The following is a 22,518-nucleotide window of genomic DNA, read 5'->3' on the forward strand; positions in this document are numbered from 1 at the left end:
GACTAATAAACAATAAATGAGTGGCAAGAAAAAGATGACTCACAAGTCATTTTATATAGCTAATAATTGAGAAAAATCTTAAGTACCCCTGAGTCAAAGAAGAAGTCAAGATTGAAATTATAAATTATCAAGAAATAAAGAGGGAAACACTTCATACTAAAAACCTGTGAAATATGGCTAAAGCTATACTGAGAAGAAGCTTAGTATTATACCTTAAATTATTAAAGAAGAAACTGACAAACAAATGTGGAAATAAAGGCAGTACATGAATTACTGTTCAATTTAAATAACTAAAGAACAAAATAAGCCAATGGAAAATAAGAGGATATAATTAGTAAAGGTAAATTCAGAAATGAATAAAATAGAATACAAAATAGTGGAAAGGATATATAACACTAAAAGTGGATTTGGGGAGGAGTTAAAGATGAGTAAAATAGATGAAACCCTGTAAAGCCAGGTTAAAGGAACAAAAGATAAAAAGAGCATGAATGGGAAAGGAGACAAATTTTTAAAGAGCAGTATACAACGCTTTGCTTATACTTGAAAAGCTAGAGGAAATGGATAATTTATGGGTGAACCGTTAATGAATCAAACTGATACAGCAAGATGAAGAAAGAATGAAAAGGCTTAACAACAGAAGAAAATTTAAAATACTCAAAAATCTTTCTTCTAAACAAGCACCTTGTCATCTGAATTCTAGCTGACTTTGAAAGACTAGATAAGTTAGTTGTTTTTCAGACTATTTATACCATATAAAATTAGCATAAAGTTATTTTAAACCTGTAATTTAAAATACTGTAAAAATTTCAGTCATATTATAATTTATTTCATAAAAATTCCACATGAAATACTGAGCAATGAACAACGTAGTAAAATTAATAAAATATGAACAGATAGGGTTTATTGCAGGAGTGGAGGATGGATCAAAATGAGGAAATATGATAAGTAACAGCATCAGGAAATTAAAAGAAAAACTGTATGGTTATGTTTTATCATAAATAAAGGAAAGCAATAGAATGGGAAAAACTAGATATCTCTTCAAGAAAATCAGAGATACCAAGGGAACATTTCATGCAAAGATGGGCACAATAAAGGACAGAAACAGCATGGAACTAACAGAAGCAGAAGATCTTAAGAAAAGCTGGCAAGAATACACAGAAGAACTATAGAAAAAAGATCTTCATTACCCAGATAACCATGATGGTGTGATTACTCACCGAGAGCCAGACATCCTGGAGTCCGAAGTCAAATGGGCCTGACGGAGCGTCACTACGAACAAAGCTAGTGGAGGTGATGGAATTCCAGTTGAGCTATTTCAAATCCTAAAAGATGATGCTGTGAAAGTGCTACAGTCAATATGCCAGCAAATTTGGAAAACTCAGCAGTGGCTGCAGGACTGGAAAAGGTCAGTTTTCATTCCAATCCCAAAGAAAGGCAATGCCAAAGAATGCTCAAACTACCACACAATTGCACTCATCTCACATGCCAGCAAAGTAATGCTCAAAATTCTCCAAGCTAGGATTCAACAGTACGTGAACCAAGAACTTCCAGATGTTCAGGCTAGATTTAGAAAAGGCAGAGGAACCAGAGATCAAATTGTCAACATCCTCTGGCTCATTGAAAAAACTAGAGAGTTCCAGAAAAACATCGGTTTTATTGACTATGCCAAAGCCTTTGACTGTGTGGATCACAACAAACTGGAATATTCTTCAAGAGATGAGAATACCAGACCACCTTATCAGCCTCTTGAGAAACCTGTATGCAGGTCAACAAGTAACAGAACCGGACATGAAACAACAGACTGATTCCAAATAGGAAAAGGAGTACATCAAGGCTGTATATTGTCACCCTGCTTATTTAACTTATATGCAGAGTGCATCATGTGAAATGCCAGGCTGGATGAAGCACAAGCTGGAATCAAGATTGCCAGGAGAAATATCAATAACCTCAGATAGGCAGATGACACCACCCTTATGGCAGAAAGTGAAGAAGAACTAAAGAACCTCTTGATGAAAGTGAAAGAGGAGAGTGAAAAGTTGGCTTAAAGCTCAATATTCAGAAAATGAAGATCATGGCATCCGGTCCCATCACTTCATGGCAAGTAGATGGGGAAACAATGGAAAGAGTGAGAGACTCTATTTTCTTGGGCTCCAGAATCACTGCAAATGGTGATTGCAGCCATGAAATTAAAAGACACTTGCTCTTTGGAAGAAAAGCTATGACCAACCTAGATAGCATATTAAAAAGCAGAGATGTTACTTTGCCAACAAAGGTCCGTCTAGTCAAAGCTGTGGTTTTTCCAGGAGTCATGTATAGATGTGAGAGTTGGACTATAAAGAAAGCTGAGCATCGAAGAATTGATGCTTTTGAACTGTGGTGTTGGAGAAGACTTGAGAGTCCCTTGGACTGCAAGGAGATCCAAGGATGCAAGGAGACATCCTAAAGGAAATCGTTCCTGAATATTCATTCGAAGGACTGATGCTGAAGCTGAAGCTCCAATACTTTGGCCACCTGATGTGAAAAACTGACTACTTGGAAAAGACCCTGATTCTGGGAAAGATTGAGGGCAAGAGGAGAAGCATGTGATGGTTGGATATCATCACCGATTCATTGGACATGAGTTTGAGTAAGCTCTGGGAGTTGGTAATGGACAGGGAAGCCTGGCATGCTGCAGTCCGTGGGGTCGCAAAGAGTCAGACACAACTGAGCGACTGAACTGACTGATGTGTTATCAAAACATGCTATAAAATCATTTAGAAGCCACTCCTAAAAATTTTTTTAAATAAAAGGAAAATACCTGAATGTTAAAAATATTTACTGAAATCTAAGAGTAATAGTTTTAAATGATGAATTATGAAATCATTCCTATTAAAATCAGGAATAAGATCACTGTTGTTAAAATACTATTTTGAAGTTGATTCAAGCTAACAATAAGATAAAAGAAATGAGGTCTAATTATTAGGAAAGAAAAGGCAGAATTATCACACTTATAGATCATATGATTACATACCCGGAAAATCTATAGGAAAAGACTGTTAGAATTCATAGGAAAATTGGTTAAGGTGGTTCCATAAGGGGTATGTATTTTGCAATATTTGATGTTTCACTCATGGAAATCAAATAACAAAAAAAGCTGGAAATCAATTTGATACAAAATGCACAGGGCCTTTTCTTGAAAAAAGAAATTGAAAATTTGATCGAATTATTCCTGACTGAGGTAAGATTTTTTAATCTATTTCAAATTAATATAAATGTAATACAGTTACACTTCTATGTATATATGAGACTTTAACATAGTTCAGTGAAAAGAAATGTTTTAATTAATCATTCTGTAATTGGTTATTCGTATGAGAGTCAATTCAGTAAACCACTCATAGTATAAAATAAAAATTCTAAATGAATTAAAAATCTTAATGTAAAAAATAATTTCTGATACAAGCTAGTGAGTTAAAAATCACTTGCATTTATCACCTCTTTCTCTTAAGACCTCATTGTGACGTGATACTAACCAAAAACAGTTAAAAGAATATGTGCTGACAGTGTCACACACAGAATGAAAGGGAGCCAGATCAAGATTGTAGCAAATTTATGGAAGAGGAAGAAATCATGGAAATTAAAAATTACTGAAATATAAGGTCCTTAAGACTTCCTAGGTCTCTTTTCAGGTTACTTCTTATTTAAGAAAAAAATACTAGGGAATTTTCTACTAGTGCAGTGATGAGCACTTGGTGCTTTCCCTGCCATGGGCCCATGTTCAATCCCTGGTTTGGGAATTAAGATTCTGCAGACTGCATGGTGCAGACAACAAGTAAATAGTAAAATACTAATTTTGAAATTTCTCAATAGCCTTTGAAATTATCTGGGCTACCTTAAGGGGCTTGCAAACCAGAATTGTGAATTCATGCTCTGGGCCAGGGGTTAGCAAATTGCTCCTGTTTTTGCAAACAATATTGTTGGAACACAGTCATGTGCATTTATTTATGTATTGTCTGTGGCTGCTTTTGTGCTGCAGCAACAAAGTCAAGTAGTTGCGACAGAAATCGTGTAGTTTACAAAGACTTCTTATCCAGCCCTTGTAGAAAATTTTCCAACCTCTGTTCCAGGTAATTTTGGTGGCCATCTTGGAAATTGCCCTCACTTGAAATGGACTTCCACAGAGTCCAGCCAATGAATGTAGCCGTTTACAGAATGTAAAGGAAAGGAAGGGATGGGGAAAGAATAGAGCAGATAGGAGACTGATTATCGCTGCCTACCTGGCTTTAGTAGGAAAGAGGGAGAGAAGTAGAATGGAGAGTAAGTACCTCCATTGGGTGTTAAATAAAGAGAAAAGAGTTAAAAATAGGTGAGGTGCAGAATTACTTTTTTTAATCTGACTTGTTAAAGTTTTGTATTTTTTGAGATTTTTGTTTTATTTCTTCATTTTCAATTATTATTTCCTTTTTAAAAATTTCCTGTCCTAATTAGAACTTCCAGGATTATGATGTAATGATAGAGAATCCTTATCATGCTTTTGATTTTAAAAAGAATGCCTCTAGTATTTCAGTATTAAGAATGACATTTAATGTTTTTGGCAACTTCTGTCTGTTTCCAATTCATTGAGTTTTTATCTTGAGTAGATAATGACTTTTTCCAAATGTTTGTTCTTTATTGAGATGATCGTATGGTTTTTCTTCTTTAATGTTTTAATGAAATAAATGACACATATAAATCATCCATTACTAAACCCTCTTTGCATTCTTAGAGTAAACTCAGCTTGATTCTGCTGTAGTTTCTTTATACTTTTGTGTTCTATTTCCTGATACTTTGTTTAGAATATTTGTGTCAGTATTCATAAGTGATATTAGCCTATGATTATCTTTTCACAGGACCTTTGACTTTTACATCATGACTATATTAGACTCATAGAATGGGTTGGGGAGTATTTCTTTTATTTTTATTCTTGGAAAAGTTTGCATAAGGTTGGAATGATGCACTTCTCAAATGTTTGGTAGAAGGTGTTTATAAAACCATTTGAATCTGGTATTTTTTGTGTGTTGGACAGAGGAAAGGGGAAACATTTAACTCCTCCAGCTTTCAGTAGTTGTAGAACTATTAAGATTATCTATTTCTTTCTTGAGTCAATTCCCCCCACCTTTGAATTTTGTTCACTTTATACATTTGGGATCTTGTCTGTCTCTAATATTCAATCTTTTCAAAAAACTAACCTTTTGCTCTGATCTTCAAACTTTACAGAAACGTATACAATGGAAAGGAAGGCATCTTCTCAGCAGAGTTGAGACCTTTCCAGAGGCAGGCAGTGTATTTTTTTTCAATGACATTTTATCTTTTTACAACCCTTTTATTTTTTACTAAAACAGGATGAACAGTATGAGACATAGTGATCTATACGCTCTTGTTTTCTCTCTTCTTTTTGTTTGTTTTTACATCAACCTCATTTTTATTTTATATTATTTTTTTTGTTTTGTGATTAGATTGAATTTAGATTTTATTTTATTTATTTATTTATTTTTTTGGCAGGATGATTTTTTTTTTTTATTATTAGTTGGAGGCTAATTACTTCACAACATTTCAGTGGGTTTTGTCATACATTGATATGAATCAGCCATATATTTACACGTATTCCCCATCCCGATCCCCCCTCCCACCTCCCTCTCCACCCGATTCCTCTGGGTCTTCCCAGTGCACCAGGCCGGAGCACTTGTCTCATGCATCCCACCTGGGCTGGTGATCTGTTTCACCATAGATAGTATACATGCTGTTCTTTTGAAACATCCCACCCTCACCTTCTCCCACAGAGTTCAAAAGTCTGTTTTGTATTTCTGTGTCTCTTTTTCTGTTTTGCATATAGGGTTATCGTTACCATCTTTCTAAATTCCATATATATGTGTTAGTATGCTGTAATGTTCTTTATCTTTCTGGCTTACTTCACTCTGTATAAGGGGCTCCAGTTTCATCCATCTCATTAGGACTGGTTCAAATGAATTCTTTTTAATGGCTGAGTAATATTCCATGGTGTATATGTACCACAGCTTCCTTATCCATTCATCTGCTGATGGGCATCTAGGTTGCTTCCATGTCCTGGCTATTATAAACAGTGCTGCGATGAACATTGGGGTGCACGTGTCTCTTTCAGATCTGGTTTCCTCAGTGTGTATGCCCAGAAGTGGTATTGCTGGGTCATATGGCAGTTCTATTTCCAGTTTTTTAAGAAATCTCCACACTGTTTTCCATAGCGGCTGTACTAGTTTGCATTCCCACCAACAGTGTAAGAGGGTTCCCTTTTCTCCACACCCTCTCCAGCATTTATTGCTTGTAGACTTTTGGATAGCAGCCATCCTGACTGGTGTGTAATGGTACCTCATTGTGGTTTTGATTTGCATTCCTCTAATAATGAGTGATGTTGAGCATCTTTTCATGTGTTTGTTAGCCATCTGTATGTCTTCTTTGGAGAAATGTCTGTTTAGTTCTTTGGCCCATTTTTTGATTGGGTCATTTATTTTTCTGGAATTGAGCTGCAGGAGTTGCTTGTATATTTTTGAGATTAATCCTTTGTCTGTTTCTTCATTTGCTATTATTTTCTCCCAATCTGAGGGCTGTCTTTTCACCTTACTTATAGTTTCCTTTGTAGTGCAAAAGCTTTTAAGTTTCATTAGGTCCCATTTGTTTAGTTTTGCTTTTATTTCCAATATTCTGGGAGGTGGGTCATAGAGGATCTTGCTGTGATTTATGTCGGAGAGTGTTTTGCCTATGTTCTCCTCTAGGAGTTTTATAGTTTCTGGTCTTACATTTAGATCTTTAATCCATTTTGAGTTTATTTTTGTGTATGGTGTTAGAAAGTGTTCTAGTTTCATTCTTTTACAAGTGGTTGACCAGTTTTCCCAGCACCACTTGTTAAAGAGGTTGTCTTTTTTCCATTGTATATTCTTGCCTCCTTTGTCAAAGATAAGGTGTCCATAGGTTCGTGGATTTATCTCTGGGCTTTCTATTCTGTTCCATTGATCTATATTTCTGTCTTTGTGCCAGTACCATACTGTCTTGATGACTGTGGCTTTGTAGTAGAGTCTGAAGTCAGGCATCAACCTCATTTTTAATGCCAGTGTAATATTCCACTTCATGGATGTATCCTGTTTAATTAAAAGTAGTTATGCTTTTTTCCCAGTAAAAACCTGTCCCATTTGTTTGATGTAACCTAAGAACTTGATTTATTAACCCTTTTGTAGTAATAGACATAATCATTTCAGAGGTCCAACAAGCCTTCCATGTGCCTTACCCTTTCACAAATAAGTTGAAATTAAAATGTCCGTTGCTCTGTAATAGCCTCCTTGGAAGAGGGTATGTTCCATTTAAGTATTTTTAATTACAAACACAGCTCTCTTCTGTAATTTAAATGCCATGTGATGTTGTTAGCACTTGAACCCGTTTCTTCTGTAACTTACCCTAATGTGCAGTTTGAGAGAGAGGTGCCGTCTTAACGCTTCTTCGCGGCTGCCCTGCTGCCCTTGCTGCTTATTTAAAGTTCATCTTCTTACATGTCTTTGAGATGCTACCTTTACTATGACTAACTTTTCATATACTTCTGGAATTTAAAAAACTGTGTTCTCTTGGTTGATCTGCCAGTATCATAGCTTTTTAAAGTCTTTTTATTTTTAAATGACTTTGTACTTATAAAAGAGTTAGAAAAATAAGAGAGTTCCTATGTACCCTTCAGTTAGTTTCTCCTAATGTTAACATCTTATGTATCCATAGTATAATGATAAGAGCTAAGAAATTAGCTTACTGATACAGTACAGTTAACTTTGTACTGTTTTACTTATAATGGCTTTGCAGCAATAATTTAATATGTCGTAGGAATGCTCTTGCTCTTCCCTTCATATTTTCCCTTTTTTTGCTTGTTTTTTTTTTTTTTCAGTTGTCTAGCTGTAGCAAACAAAATAAAAAAAATTTTATATAGTATTTATATTGGGACCATGTAAAATTAACTCAGGGAGAAATGACATCATTATGCTACTGAATCTTTTTTTTTTTTTTTTTTAAGCACTGAGGAATTCTTTATTTAATACCACCATAACATAAAAGTTCACATAACTGCTTCTTCAAACCATGATACAGAGCTTTATGACAACCTAGAAGTGGGAACCAAAGAAGGCAAACACGATGCCTCAGAGATCAGGAAACATTTACAAAGTTCAGCTGTTAAAAACAGTTCATTCCAGCAGTGAATCCAGTTTGGATGTTAGTATACACAGTATACACGTTCTTCAGGGAGGTGAGAAGCCTTTCGATTTTTCCAGGTGCCTCCAAATGCTGGGCCTGTGGAACTTCTTTCAGAGGTGGGTTCTCCTCCAACGCAGTTTGGTATTTGACACCCATGGGTTCAGATTGGAAAAGTTTGCATAAGGTTGGAATGATGCATTTCTCAAATGTTTGGTAGAAGGTGTTTATAAAACCATTTGAATCTGGTATTTTTTTGTGTTGGACAGAGGAAAGGGGAAACATTTAACTCCTCCAGCTTTCAGTAGTTGTAGAACTATTAAGATTATCTATTTCTTTCTTGAGTCAATTCCCCCTACCTTTGAATTTTGTTCACTTTATACATTTGGGATCTTGTCTGTCTCTAATATTCAATCTTTTCAAAAAACTAACCTTTTGCTCTGATCTTCAAACTTTACAGAAACGTATACAGAAACTTGACTACCTTCCTGTTGAGTCCTTGCTTTTTCTACTCGTCTTAAAATGACACCTTCTGCCAACAAAGCCTTCCCTGCTTCTACAAATAACTTCTCTTCATCTGTTTCTCCAAGTTTCTGTAGCTCAATGTACTTCTCCACGAACCGTTGACAGGTAGACTTGAAGTTTGGGTTGAACAGATCAAAAGCTTTTGGACCAGATCCATAGGCTGAATAAAATTTCGCTCTAATCTGATCCTCGTGGTAAAAGATGTCCTGGGTGGGAGATTTAGCTTTGCCATATCACAAGTGAGGCCTTCGGAAGACCGGGTCCCGCAGCGGAGGGAAGGCTTATATATGTCAAACCAAAGGGGTTTCTCCTTCAACACCCCAGCCCGAATCAGGTCTCGCGTCCGCGTGAAAACGCTCCCCACGGTTTCCAGCCGACTGCCCGCCATGCCCGGGGCCTTGGATCCCACTCTGTGCCTGTCACTACTGAATCTTCAGTACACAAACAAGATACCTCTTTCCATTTGTTGAAATCTACCTTTGTGTCTCTCAGAAGTGTTCCATAGTTTTCCTCATACATGTTTTGAACTCTTTATTCAGTTTATGCCTGTTTTTTTTAATTATAGATAAGATCTTTTCTTTCATTTTATCATTTATCTGGTTTCTCTTTGTACATATAAAGGAAAGATTTCTTTATGTTTTGTACTTCACTAAATTACTAGATTATCTTGTAGTAAAATTTAGTTGGTTCTTTTGGATATTCTAGTTATTTAATTGTACCCCTACCAGTAGTATTCCTTTCTAATTTCATTCTCTGTGTTGACTGATAAAATGAGTAAGAGTGGTAAAAATGGGGCTTTCCCTGACTTTAGTAATATAGTGTATCTAGTATTTCCTCATTGGGTGGTGCTGGCTTATTGTGGGTCTGAAATATATTATGTTTAAAAAGTGTGCTTTTATATCCAGTATTTTCAACAAGAATGGGCATTGAATTTTTAAAGTGTCTTTTCATCACCTTCAGCATGATAATATTTTTCTTCTGTGTAGCTCTATTAATGTGTTGGGTGATATCAATTTTACAACAGTGACTTTTGTTGTAAATTTTAGATTTTCCATCTCTTGTGGTTAGTTTTGATAACATACACTTTCTAGTAAATTATCTATTTCATTTAGTTTTCAAGTTTGTTTACATAGACTTGAGCAAAGTAGTCTTCTATGATTCTTTTGGTTTCTTTTTGTATTGATATATTTTTTTTTTCATTACCATCTGACAGTACTGACAGATACATCTTTTTTAAAATTCATTAAACCAAAAGAATAAAAGCAGTTTAATTTTTTTAAATCCCAAATTCTTAATTTATAATAAAGAATCTTTCAGATTTAGTTCTAATTGTGTATCCCTTACCTACCTAAACTTTTCTGCCTCCTTGCATTAGTTTCTTAGGCTCCTTGTAGATTTGTTTCTAGTGAACATTTGGATAAAAGTCTAAATAACAATCCTTTTATAAAACTTTCTTCTCCCCTACCCTACTCTTAAGGGATGAGAATCTCGTTAGTGCACACCCTGTCTCCCTGGTGACTCAGAAAGAATCCACCTGCAGTGCTGGAGACCTGAGTTCCGTCCCTGGATCAGGAATATCCCCTGAAAAAGCGAATGACTCCCTTCTCCAGTATGCTTGCCTAGAGAATTCTGTCGACAGAGGAGCCTGGCGTGCTACAATCCATGGGCTCTCAAAGAGTGGACAGGACTGAGCAGCTAACCCTTTTGCTTACTGAGAAGCATGTTTAGATCTTTGTATGTTCTCAATGATGTGAGATTCAGAGATTTTCCCATTTCATCAGATAAATTTTGAGGTTTGTTTTTTTTTTAATGATGCTGGGTGAGTTGCATTTACGATATATTTGGTATGAAATTCTTGTGATTGTTTTCTAAAACAGATTTATGATTTTTTAAATTTTGCATTAAGCAATTTTGACTTAGGTATGGCGGCAACATATTAAAAGGACATAAGGCAAGGTATTACCTCGAAACATCTTATTTTCTCATAAAATTATATGGAAACATCCTGTTTTCTGAAGCAGAAATGACTTAAATGTTTTGATTCTGGAGGGAGAGAAAAAAAAATAATGGTATGTTTTAATTGTCCACCTAAAGGGTTGAATTCTCTTTTGTTCCAGTAGAGAGCACTTTTAGTAGTCTCTTGCTCATTTTGTCCATCTGGCTCTTTTTGTGATTGTATGTGGTTATAACCTCTGTGTCTAAACATAATTCCAGTAATTTTCTCTTTCCCTGTATTGTTACTTTTTCTCTTATTTATACTATTTTAGTGGAAAATTGCCTGTTAGGATTTTATTTGGAATGAGGAATTTTTAGGGCTTACGTTACTAAATACTGTCAGATTCCCACCTTTGTCACATGATTTTTAATGTGCTGCCTCTTTGTAGGTAGAGCTGCTTCTTAGTGGTACGACGGTATAAAATAGATAGGGCTTCCCAGGTGGCTCAGTAATAGAGAAACCGCTTGCCAGCGTGGGAGACTGGGGTTCAATCCCTGGGTCAGGAAGATACCCTGGAGGAGGAAATGACAACCCACACCAGTATTTTTGCCTGGATCATCCCATGGACAGAGGAGCCTGGTGGGCTTAAGTCCATGGAGTTGCAAAGAGTCAGACCCTACTGAGCATGCATGCACACAAAACAGATAAGTGATCCCACCTATGAATTTCTCCTTTGTTTCTGATACACCTTCTCAGTCCTTTTTCAAAAGAGTGAATTACTTTTTCACCTCTTGTCGATTGGTCAGAGGACTAAGGCTTATAACAGTAGGTTAACTTTAGGTCTTACTAAAGAAGTTACATAGTAAGTGTATTTTCATGATATAACTTACACAGGACTTTTATTTTTAGACCATCCTTTTGGTTCTCAATTCTAACAATATCCCTGTGAATTATATTAGAAAAGGTAGTAAATGTCCATTTTACGAATGGTGAAATGAGTTAAAATTCAGGGGCAAAGGTGAAGGCACGACCAAGACTGAAACTGAGACCCGCATCCCCAAATACAAGTCTAGCGCTCACTCTTTTCAGTCATGAAGGTTTTTGAGGGTGATCCCCACCACCCAGGACTCTGTTTCCTTCCAGATTTATTGTCCCTAGCTGTTGGAGAACAGACGAGACCTGTGTCACTTGATTTCCCTTGTTAGGGTATCCCTTCCAGTTGCTGAACTACAATATTGTCATGACTAGCCAGTGTTGTAATTTGTCTGCCTTATTTCGTATAGTGGATTTTTACTGCAGAAACATTTTTTTATGTCCAGATCTATTTAGTATTGCTTGAGTACAAACTCTGTTATACTTTTTAACTCTTAAGAGATAGGTAGAATTTTATTTATTCCACAGAAATTAAACTACAAAGAGGATCTGGGTCTTTGGAACTTCGATAGTCTGAATATAACTTCTAGCATTCTCTAATTCTTCAGGCCAAGGACCTCTTATTACCTGACTATCATCTATATCTTTCTTTTCTCCCCTCTTCTTTCATGGTAATGTAATTAATAACAAGGCTCTGCTTCACTTCTCTTTGACAGTCTCTGCTCCTAAAATCATCTGTTTTCTTCAAGTGTCTTTCAGCCTCAATGTGAGCACAGTGGGTCCCGTGATACATGTGCCATAGCATGGCCTATTGTATTCATCCTTTTCGATAAATGTAATAGAATTTATATTAGCAGTTATTATCATCTTTCTTTCCAAAAGAGTTGAAGTCTCAATCCAGTCCTCTCCCTTGCGTCTGTTTTGTTTAATGACCGCCTTTTTAATGAGGCCTTCTTGGAACTTCGTATTTCCCCATGGATAATGTTTAAGACTAGCCTTTTATCAAATGAAAAGTGGTAGACTGCAGTACCTAATCTCATTAATCCATTTGGGCTATAAAATTATGTAACTGTTGGGCAAAATCCAGAAATAAATTAATATGACCAATATAAATATATTTCTTATCAATAACTGCATTTCCCAAATCTTGTCTGTAAGACCATTTAAAATATCTCTGAAACCTCAAAAAAATTCTAACCTGATGGAAATCTTACCCACCTGTGAAAAGGCAGGTGTTTTTCAAACACTACTGACGTTCTCTTCTATTTTAAATCTTATTTGTCTTTAATTAAACCCCGGTATTTCAGCTTCTCAGAAAGGCCCTGCCACTCACATAGTGTTGTTTTGATACTGAAACTGCTACATTAACACAGTTCTTGTTAAATGTCTCTGAGGTTTTATTTCTTTATCCCTTTCTTTGTAACAAGCAGCCACTCTTATTTTTTCAGTAGTGAATTTCAAAATCCTTTTTAACCTTATAGGTCCAGGGGTAGCCAAGGATGGCTGCAGCTTCCTATGATCAGTTGTTAAAGCAAGTTGAGGCCCTGAAGATGGAGAACTCAAATCTTCGACAAGAGCTAGAAGATAATTCCAATCATCTTACAAAACTGGAAACTGAGGCATCTAATATGAAGGTATCAAGACTGTGACTTTAAATTGTAGTTTATCCGTTTTTATTCCGTGTTTCTTCCTGTAAACTTTGGGTTAGACACTTCACTTACTTAGAAGTGTATTTTTTTTTAAGTTAAGCAGTAATCTGTAAACTCTTTCTTGCAAAAGTTAACATTGATATTTTCAGTCCAAATGTTTTTAATTCATCCAGCAAATCATATAAAGAAAATGATTATAAAACCACAGTGACTAAGTAGTTAGTCCTTAGTTATTTTTAAGCTTAAAAATGAGAGACCAACTTCACCATCACTATAGTGAGGCTGGGTGTTCTATGTAATTCACAGAAACTAGCCTCACAACTGCCAAATTTATCTTAAGGATTAAAACAAATCATAGTCATCATCCCCAACCCCCTCAGATCTTGTCATCACTTAAGTGCTGCAGTGATAGATCGTCAAGAAATTTGGGGTGACCTAATGAGAAGAGTCCCGAAGTGAAGATTAGTACCTGATTCTATTTCTGGTTTTGCCATAAGCTGAGTTACAGACTGTCAGGTGCCCTTCTGGAATTAAATTGCTTTATTTGAAAAAGTAGTCATTGCACTAACAGATGATGTCCACGACACCGTCAAGCCTTGAAATTGGTTTGCTGTATAGCATTGCAAAGCTGTGATAACCTCCGTGAAAAGTTATAAAATATTCAGTGTGCACTGGGAAAATATGTTCTTATTTTAAAATAATTGCAGTCAAAACTTTAACTGTTTTAATTTCCAGTTAGGCAGATTTTCCTCTCACTGAATTTAATAGAACTGGAGGTCATCAACAAAACTGTTACCTCCTTCTCTTTTTAAAAAATCCTTCTTGCTACGTGTTTTTTCTGCGCCTTGGCCATTTTACCATCTGGGTTTCTGACCCTCTTCTTCCTGTCTGCTTACTACTCTTATTCCTTATTCATTTATTATTCTCTTCTATTTCTTTTTCCATGCATTTTGAGGTCTCTTATTCTTCAAGCTTCTGTGTATTACTGAACTATTGAGCTGCTCCTCTTTTACCTTTTTATTCAATATCATAACAGTTTAGCCTTTTACTCATTTGAACCTTTCTTTCTTTTTCTCTATTTCTCTCTTTCTCTTCTATGCATAAATCTTTTCTACTGTGTTGCCTATTTCTGTGGCAGTAGCAATGACAGATCTCCAAGATACCTATCTCAGATCCTTCATAAAGAAATATTTTTTTCTATAGACTATAAAGAAACATTTTTTTTTCTCACCACAAACCATGAAAACAGCTGAATCAATTACCTACTAGGTTAAAAAAGAGTAGTTTGGTATTTTAACACTGATTAACATAATATATCTAAAATTATTGTACATGACATGTGGTTTTAAAAGTTTAAAGATACAAAATTTAAATTCCCCAGCAGGACTAATGGTTTATCTGCTTCAGAAGTATATTTTGTAGAGAATTCTTCCTAGCACACCTATCTGAATGTCTCTTGTGCAGAATTCTGAGTCCCCTTTTAAAGTTTTTTCTTTTTTTAAACTACTTGAGCAAATTGAAACTTCATTTTGGTGAAACATTTTAACATACCTTTAGATCTATCTCCATGGATGGAAATGCTGAAGTGTGGAATGTCTCTCAGAGTAACAGTATAAGTCAGATCCTTAAATTTCTGCAATAGAATACCAGGTTGACCTCTTAGGAATGAGGTATAATATACATCATGAATATTAGTATTTAAGATATGTCTGAATTCAACCATAAATTGATTACTGCTCAGTGAGTGTTTTTACAGACATCCTTGCAAAGCTATCCACATATTTCTTCAGGATTTAGTGTATGGTATCATAGCAGTTATGCCCTTATACTGAAGTTATTTATGTATCTACTTGCAAGAAGCTTTTTGGAAAAAAAGAAGCAGCAGCAGCTTTATAGTACTAACAGGAAACCATGCTCTGTTTATTTTGTCTTAAAATACCGATGTGTGAATGAAGACACTTGGAAACATTGGAACTTACTACATTAGATTAAAGTTAATCTGAAACAATGGTTATTTCTCAAAAAACTCACTTTTTAGACTTTGTAATACATCATGTGATCTTGTATTATGTTTACTGATCATTCGTATGTATTGTGTCCACCCTGTGGATGGCAAGGTGTGTCTCTTTCAACTACATTATTTTAGGATTTCTGAAATTTATACAGTAGTACCATCTAGTGGCAAAAGAGAATACTGCTTTGTTATTGATTACATGTCATTGATAGTGTAAAAATATTCTGTGTGTGTGTGACAGTCAGGGAAATATGTGTACAGCAATTAAGGAAATTGGAGCATTGACTGTATTTGAGAATATTAAGAAAATGTTTATTTTGTAGGTCTAATGATGGCATTGTGGTTGTGTTTAGAAAGAATCCCTTTTTAAATATATATGTAGAATTATTTTTGGAGAAGAAACAGTATGATGACTGAGATTTGTTTTTCAAATAAATTTGGGTTGAGGGGGAATGGAGGAAGTGGTTATAAGCATAGATGAAAGAAGCCCATGAGTTGATAATTTTTGAACTAACGTGAGGATACATAGGAGTTCGTTACATTATTCTCTACATTTATGTATATACTTGATGCTTCTGTAATTAAAATAAACTACAGATTTTGTGGGATTTAGAATAAGAATGCAGCAATTATAGCTAAACTTAAGGGAAATTATATACTATACTTTTTACTTCAGGGCAGGAAGTCAATGTGATTTACTTTAAAATGCTGAGCATCGCAGCATGATAAATGTGGTGAAAAATTAAGTTAGTTGCATAGTCGTATCCGACCCTCTGCGACTCCATGGACTGCAGCCTGTCCCGCTCCTCTGTCCATGGAATTCTTCAGGCAGGAGGACTGGATTGGTTGCCATTTTCTTCTCCAAAATATGGTGAAGTATGAAGCATTTAAATTGAAAGATGGCATGGTGTAGAAAAATATATCTAGGTGAAATATTAACCAACCGTTTATATCGCTTGTATTTTAGTAAAATGAAGTATTTATAAATTGTTTTAACTATAAAACCATGTATATGGAGAGTATCTTGTATTTTCAGAGTGTAAGAAAAAAATGAGAAGATTCAAATTGGCACAGTTCATAATTTATTTTGAAGATTTAATTACCAAGTATACTTTTATCTAGTAATAAAAAATATCAGTAACTGTGACACAGCGAGAAAAACAGAAGTGGATCAAGTTGAAAACTCCCTTGAAATGACATAGTTACTCATTCATATTTTCTATTCACTTATATGACCACAGTATATTTGTCTGTAATAATTAATTCTCTCATGTTTCTAAAATCTTAACTTTTTTAAAATAATGTTTGATTATATGATTAATTTTTTAAAACCAAACTTCCAGAATTTATAAATACAAATGAATATTCTCTCCTTTAAAATTACATATTAATTCTAAAAGCTGTCATTTCTCAAAACATTTTTTGAAATATTTTGTTTGGAATTGCTTTGTAGTTGTGCTGCATCTTCTTTTAAAAACCTCTTTGAAATTAAGGACTTCTTTTTAGGCTGTATTCAGTATGCAATCCCAAGCAAGTAATCAGCCCTACCGCAGCAACTAGAAAACACTGGATAAAAACAAAAACCATTCTTTTAAAGACATTGGAGAACTGTGAAATCATCAAGAATTATATTAACTAAAATTCCTAAGAGGAAAGAGCCCTTTCTAGATGAGCTGAGATCACCAGTAATTTTATTCCCCAGGGGTATTTACTGATTCTGGGGACACACTGATAATTAATCATTGGCACAGTCATCAAGACTCCACTGGAGGAAAGAAACTGTTGGGCAAAGACGCAGACATGTGCGAAGCATTGACGTTTAGCAGGGCTCCAAGGGTATGACTAGTGTCTCACATTCTCTCCAAATGCATGGGGTGTTAGCTGAGTCTTGTTGAGGGGAAGATGCTTGGGAGGACTAGGAAGCGGATGGTTAGGAGGCAGTGTCCTGCTAAAGCAGGTCTCAGCCTCAGTGTAAGAGAAGAGATACATTCAGAGAACTCAGCAAACCAAACCAGATGTGAAAATGAAAGTTGTTCAGTCATGTCCAACCCTTTGCAAGCCCATGGACTATACAGTGCATGGAATTCTCCAGGCCAGAATACTGGAGTGGATAGCCTTTCCCTTCTCCAGGGGATCTTCCCAACCCAGGGATCGAATCCAGGTCTCCCACATTGCAGGCAGATTCTTCACCAACTGAGCTATTAGGGAATCCCATATGAATTTCACTTAAACTGCATCTGCAACCCATTTTCAGTTATTGGTTGAAGGAAATCAGACCCCACTGGTGGAAAGGGCAAACTCTGTAAGGGAAACTTTAATCTCAAATCTTTCTTGTTCTTGTATGTATAATGACTGGCATATGGTTAAAAGTTACAAGAAATACAAAGAAATAGAAAAATGACTGATAACCAACAGAGCAAATATGTAATAGAAGCAAATCCCAAGATGATCCACATGTTGTAAGTAAGTAACAGTCAAGGATTTTAACATAATTATTTTAAATGTTTTGAAAAAAAAGATGGATTAAGTGGATAAAGAGTCGGAAAATCTCAACAGAGAATTGGAATCTATAATTAAGAAGACTCAAACTTAAACCTTGCTGGTAGGAGTATAAAATGGCACAAACACTTTGAAAAAACCATTCAGCAGTTTCTTTTAATCACTGTGACTCAGCGTTTAAACCTCCAGATATATATTCAAGAGAAATGAGTATGTGTGTCCACCTGGAGATAAGTGCAAGAATGTACATAGTAGCATTCTTCATAATAGCCTCCAAACTGGCAACAACCCAAATGCCCATCGAAAGGATAAGGGATGTATCAGTGGAGATCTATTCATACAGTGGACAACTACACAGTATTAAATAACTGATACATGCAATAGCATGGATGAGTGTCATAGAGATTTTGGTGAGCAAAAAACACGAGACACAAAAGACTGTATACTGTATGATTTCATTTATATGCAATTCACCAGCATGCCAACTAACTGATAACAAAAATCAGAGTACTGATTACTTCTGGAGAATGAATATTGATTGGTAAGGGGCAAAAGGGAACCTTCTGAGATACTGGAAATGTTTTCTGTCTTCCCTGGGGGGCAATTACATGGATACTTGGATTATATAAGAAATTTAAGATTGGTGTGCTTTTCATATGTATGTTCTATCTCAGTAAAGCAGAAAAGAAATGAGCCTAATTTTTATTATGGAATAGACACAGACTGTTCACAAGAAAGTAGTAATGTAGTCTTGCTGGTGGTGTCATCTTGAGACAAAGTAACTGGGTCTATAAATTAACTGCATATTTTTGAGATTCATAACTCAGAATTTACAAGAATAATTTAAGAGAACACACTGGAATAAGTAGCTTTTCAAGATAGATGCTTTGAAAATTTAATTTTTTTAACTTTAAATTTCCGTAATTTTATTTACTTTATGGTTATTGCTTTTATCAATAGACTTCTAGCCATATGCACAGAAACTTAAAACCTACAAGTTATGTATATTCACTATTTTTAAAATTTAGGAAATACAGACAAAAAGAGATCAAACTCACCCATTTAAAAAAATTTTTTTAATGTTGGTAACCTTTGATAATGTGTATATTTTTCTCTCTGCATTTTATGCAAGCATGCATTCAATGGGATCATATTTTGCAGCATGCTTTTTAATTTAATATAGCTATCATTTTATGTCATTAAGTATTTTATAGTATTTTCACAGATGTATAATATTCCGTTGTTTGGCTAATGCCATAAATTTATTTAATCCTTTATTGTTGAACATGCAGATTTACATGGCCTTTTCATTTCTGTTGGTGTTATTTTAATTTTTCCTTATTATTTTTAATATGTTTTTTAAAAGCCAATAATGTGCCATTAATTTTCAAAAGTTAAGTATAATGTCCTATGACATATACTATGACATAAATTTTCAAAAATTAAGTATATGTCCTATGACATATTCTTTTAATTGTTGCTTTTGAATTCTTAAATGCTTGTACTTTTTCTGAAAACAGTATTTGTTTTGATAATATCTGTTGTTTTAAAAGGAGGAAACCAAAAACAAAAATTGCTTGTAATCCCAACTTCTATAGAATACTCACTGTTAACACCTTGATGATAGGCTATAGAGAAGGATCATGTATAAAGAAAGACCTGATCAGAGCTGTGCTTTAAAAGCCTTATTAATCTGTTAGTTCTGTGCAAGGTAGGACCATTTAGGAGATTATTTTAGTAGTTTTGGTGGGGTCAATAGTCAGGATAATGACAAGAATAGAGAAGAGATGGCTAATAAGAGATATTAAGCCTAGAATACAGAGTTGATAACTGATCAGGGAGATGAAAGAGGCGAGGCTGAAGATTTGAGCCTAAAGGGAGAAGGCTGCTGCCGTTTAGCTGAAAGGATATAAGGCAAGGAACAGGATCTGAGGGCACAGGGCGACAGCTTGAATGTTTACATGCGCAGTGCACGTCATCCAGACGCTGACTGTAAAGCATCTGTCGGTCATACTGGGGAACGAGTCTGAAGTTGTGAGGTTAGGATTAGAGACGTACCACTGGTGGTTCCTTGAGACAGGTAGCTGTTGAATTGTGAGCCTGCGAATTCTAAGAAATAGGATAAGATTAAAAGATCATTGAATTACACGCAGCAGTGGATGGAAGGAGACCCAGGATCCTGAAAACTGCAGGTAGCTTCCGGTGGTAATTCTCAAACTTTGTGGAAGAGACTTGTGTCCTGATGTTTATAGTAATCTACATTCATTCAAGAAAGACATCCCTGTGCAAATTTATTTCCTATCCCACAGTTGTGGTACACTGACACAATTTCTGACTATAAATAACAGTTACCTCCACGATCCCACATCTACTTATCTAAGCCTTTTAATTTCCAACATGGTCTTTATTTGAAGGTCAGATCATTAAGGTCACAGGCTATTTCTTATTGTTAACAAACAAATTCTTTTCTTAATGCTTCTAATGTCACTATCAAGGTAAACCACTGACATAGTCTTTACTATATTTACTCTTTTTGACAGACTTTCTTTTCAATCTATTTATGGATCCTTTTTCACATAGAGGAACACTGCCCATAGCTATAGGATTGTAACTGTTCAAATACATTGTTTTGCATTTGGAATCCTACTTGGCCAGCAAAGATTTTGCTATGAACTAGAATGGGATGCCTCAGAGTATGTAAAATGTAAAAATATGTATAAATTATTGTTAAGGAATATACAGAAAAACTAGTAGAAAGTGAAAGTTTTTGACCTTCTCTGACAAAAATTTGTTAAGAGAAGGCTTTAGATGGGAAAGGAAGCAATGGACCAAAAGTCAGGAGACAGCATACAGTCACTTAACTGCTGAGTATAAATCAATGTAGTAGTAGAATGTATATAAATTTAGTATATAACTGCTTGGTATTTATCGGGGTGTTAAATGTGTTAATTTGCTGTCTTTCATGGCCATGTTGGTACAAGCTTAGTTTTTCTGTCTTCAGCAAATCTTTTGAGTCTCAGTTGGTCTGTCTGAAAAATGAGAGTAATCCACCTTGTTATATGTTATTTCAGAAGCTACAAATAAGATACCTTAACTATTCCGTGTATACTGTATGGAGACTTCTTGTAATCACCATCATCACAAAGTGTCACTGTTGTTGGGCTGTAATTTATTATTTATAATTAGTAATAGGTAATATAGGTAAAGTACTTTGCATTTTATATGTTTTCAGATAGATCTGAAATAACTTTTTCCCCCAGCAGACCTAAATGCCAAGAAAGTTAAAATCATATCTTCAAAAAGTTATTTAGAATTTTGTCATGTTGAGATACTGTGTTCTTTTTTACAGGAAGTACTTAAACAACTACAAGGAAGTATTGAAGATGAAGCTATGGCTTCTTCTGGACAGATTGATTTATTAGAGCGTCTTAAAGGTAAATTTTTAAAAAGTGTTTTAAAGTAATTTTTTTAAGCTCAAGTTGTCAGGTGTATATGTCCAAATACAGCTTCTCTTGATTAGAATGTTGGTGTTGGATTTTCTTAGCCTCATGCATTAGGATGTAGTTTTTAAAGTACAAATACATAAAAAGTCTATTTGCTTGTCATTTTTTCAGTTAAAACATTTAACTGCCTTTAAATAAACTATTTTAGATACCTTTCTTGACAATTTTCAGCTCTTTCTAAAACGCATTGCTCTTCTGCCAGTCATTAAGTAGGCCTTTATTAAGCTTTATGCTATAGACTGGACCCATTGCTTCATTTGAAGGAGTCAGTGCCCTTCTTTGTTCCATTCAGAATAGAAGTGCTTTATCTTTGCACATATATACACACACATATATACACACACACACTGATTTTAAGCCATTTTTAATAGAATTTTAAAAGAATGTCTTTCTTGTTTTATCACTTAAAAATTCAAATGTTAAATCAGTAAGTTTTAATTGTTACTGAAGATGGGCAGAGAAATTACTTTCGGATCCCCAAATATTTTATTACTTAGTAGGAATCTAAGAAAGGACATTCTGTCTAATTTTTCTTTAACATACTTTTTCCCCACCAGACCAACTCAAGCTATCTTGGAGGGAAAGTTTAACTATTCTGTTCATAAATAATTGTTCATTCACTCATACACATTTGTGGCTTTCTCTGATAGAAATCTGTAGCTGCAGGCCTCTAAACCAAAAGGTGAACACTTTTTTTTTTTTAATGACCCAGTATTTGTGTATATTGCAAGATGGTCACCACCACAAATGTACCCTTTTATAAGTGCTTTGGCCTGGTGTTTTTTTTTTTTTTTTCAGGACGTTTCTGTTTTAGAACCAGTAGTCAGTGAATTTCTCTGGGCATCAGCATTTGAGATAAGGATTTCCTCTGTCCCTATACAGATCTGCTGCTCAGTAACTGCAATAATTTAGTACTCCTGCATACTTTATGTGATATATATATAATGTATTTCAATTATAAAATGGTTTAAAATTTGAGGGCTAAATGTGAACCTAAGGTTTCATTATTAAAAGATAATATAATACATTAGCAATATTTTAGATCACTTAAAGCAGTTGTTTTATAAAAACTTGTCTGTATTTTATTTAGAACTTAACTTAGATAGCAGTAATTTCCCTGGAGTGAAACTACGGTCCAAAATGTCCCTCCGTTCTTACGGAAGCCGAGAAGGATCTGTATCTAGTCGCTCAGGAGAGTGCAGTCCTGTTCCTATGGGTTCATTTCCACGAAGAGGGTTTGTAAATGGAAGCAGAGAAAATACCGGTTATTTAGAAGAACTTGAAAAAGAGAGGTAACATTTCTTCATT

General features: G+C 35.0%; 1 protein-coding gene and 1 pseudogene across 12 annotated transcripts in view; one reads left to right on the forward strand and one right to left on the reverse strand.

Annotated features, from left to right (window-relative positions):
- Window positions 1-22,518, forward strand: part of APC (APC regulator of WNT signaling pathway) — a 129,421-nt gene that overhangs the window by 41,224 nt on the left and 65,679 nt on the right. For 7 of the 12 annotated variants that reach the window (XM_043920183.1, XM_043920187.1, XM_043920179.1 and 4 more), the window contains exons 2-3: window positions 21,057-21,141; window positions 22,301-22,502. In XM_043920183.1, coding sequence (XP_043776118.1) covers window positions 21,057-21,141; window positions 22,301-22,502 — 287 coding nt within the window. Of the gene's footprint in view, window positions 1-13,026; window positions 13,180-21,056; window positions 21,142-22,300; window positions 22,503-22,518 lie in introns of those variants that run through there. The other 5 variants (XM_043920181.1, XM_043920182.1, XM_043920185.1 and 2 more) reach the window with 2 other exon arrangements.
- LOC122705008 lies at window positions 8,259-9,124 on the reverse strand (annotated as a pseudogene).

The sequence above is a fragment of the Cervus elaphus genome, chromosome 12 (assembly GCF_910594005.1).
Source record: "Cervus elaphus chromosome 12, mCerEla1.1, whole genome shotgun sequence".
Lineage (NCBI taxonomy): Eukaryota > Metazoa > Chordata > Mammalia > Artiodactyla > Cervidae > Cervus > Cervus elaphus.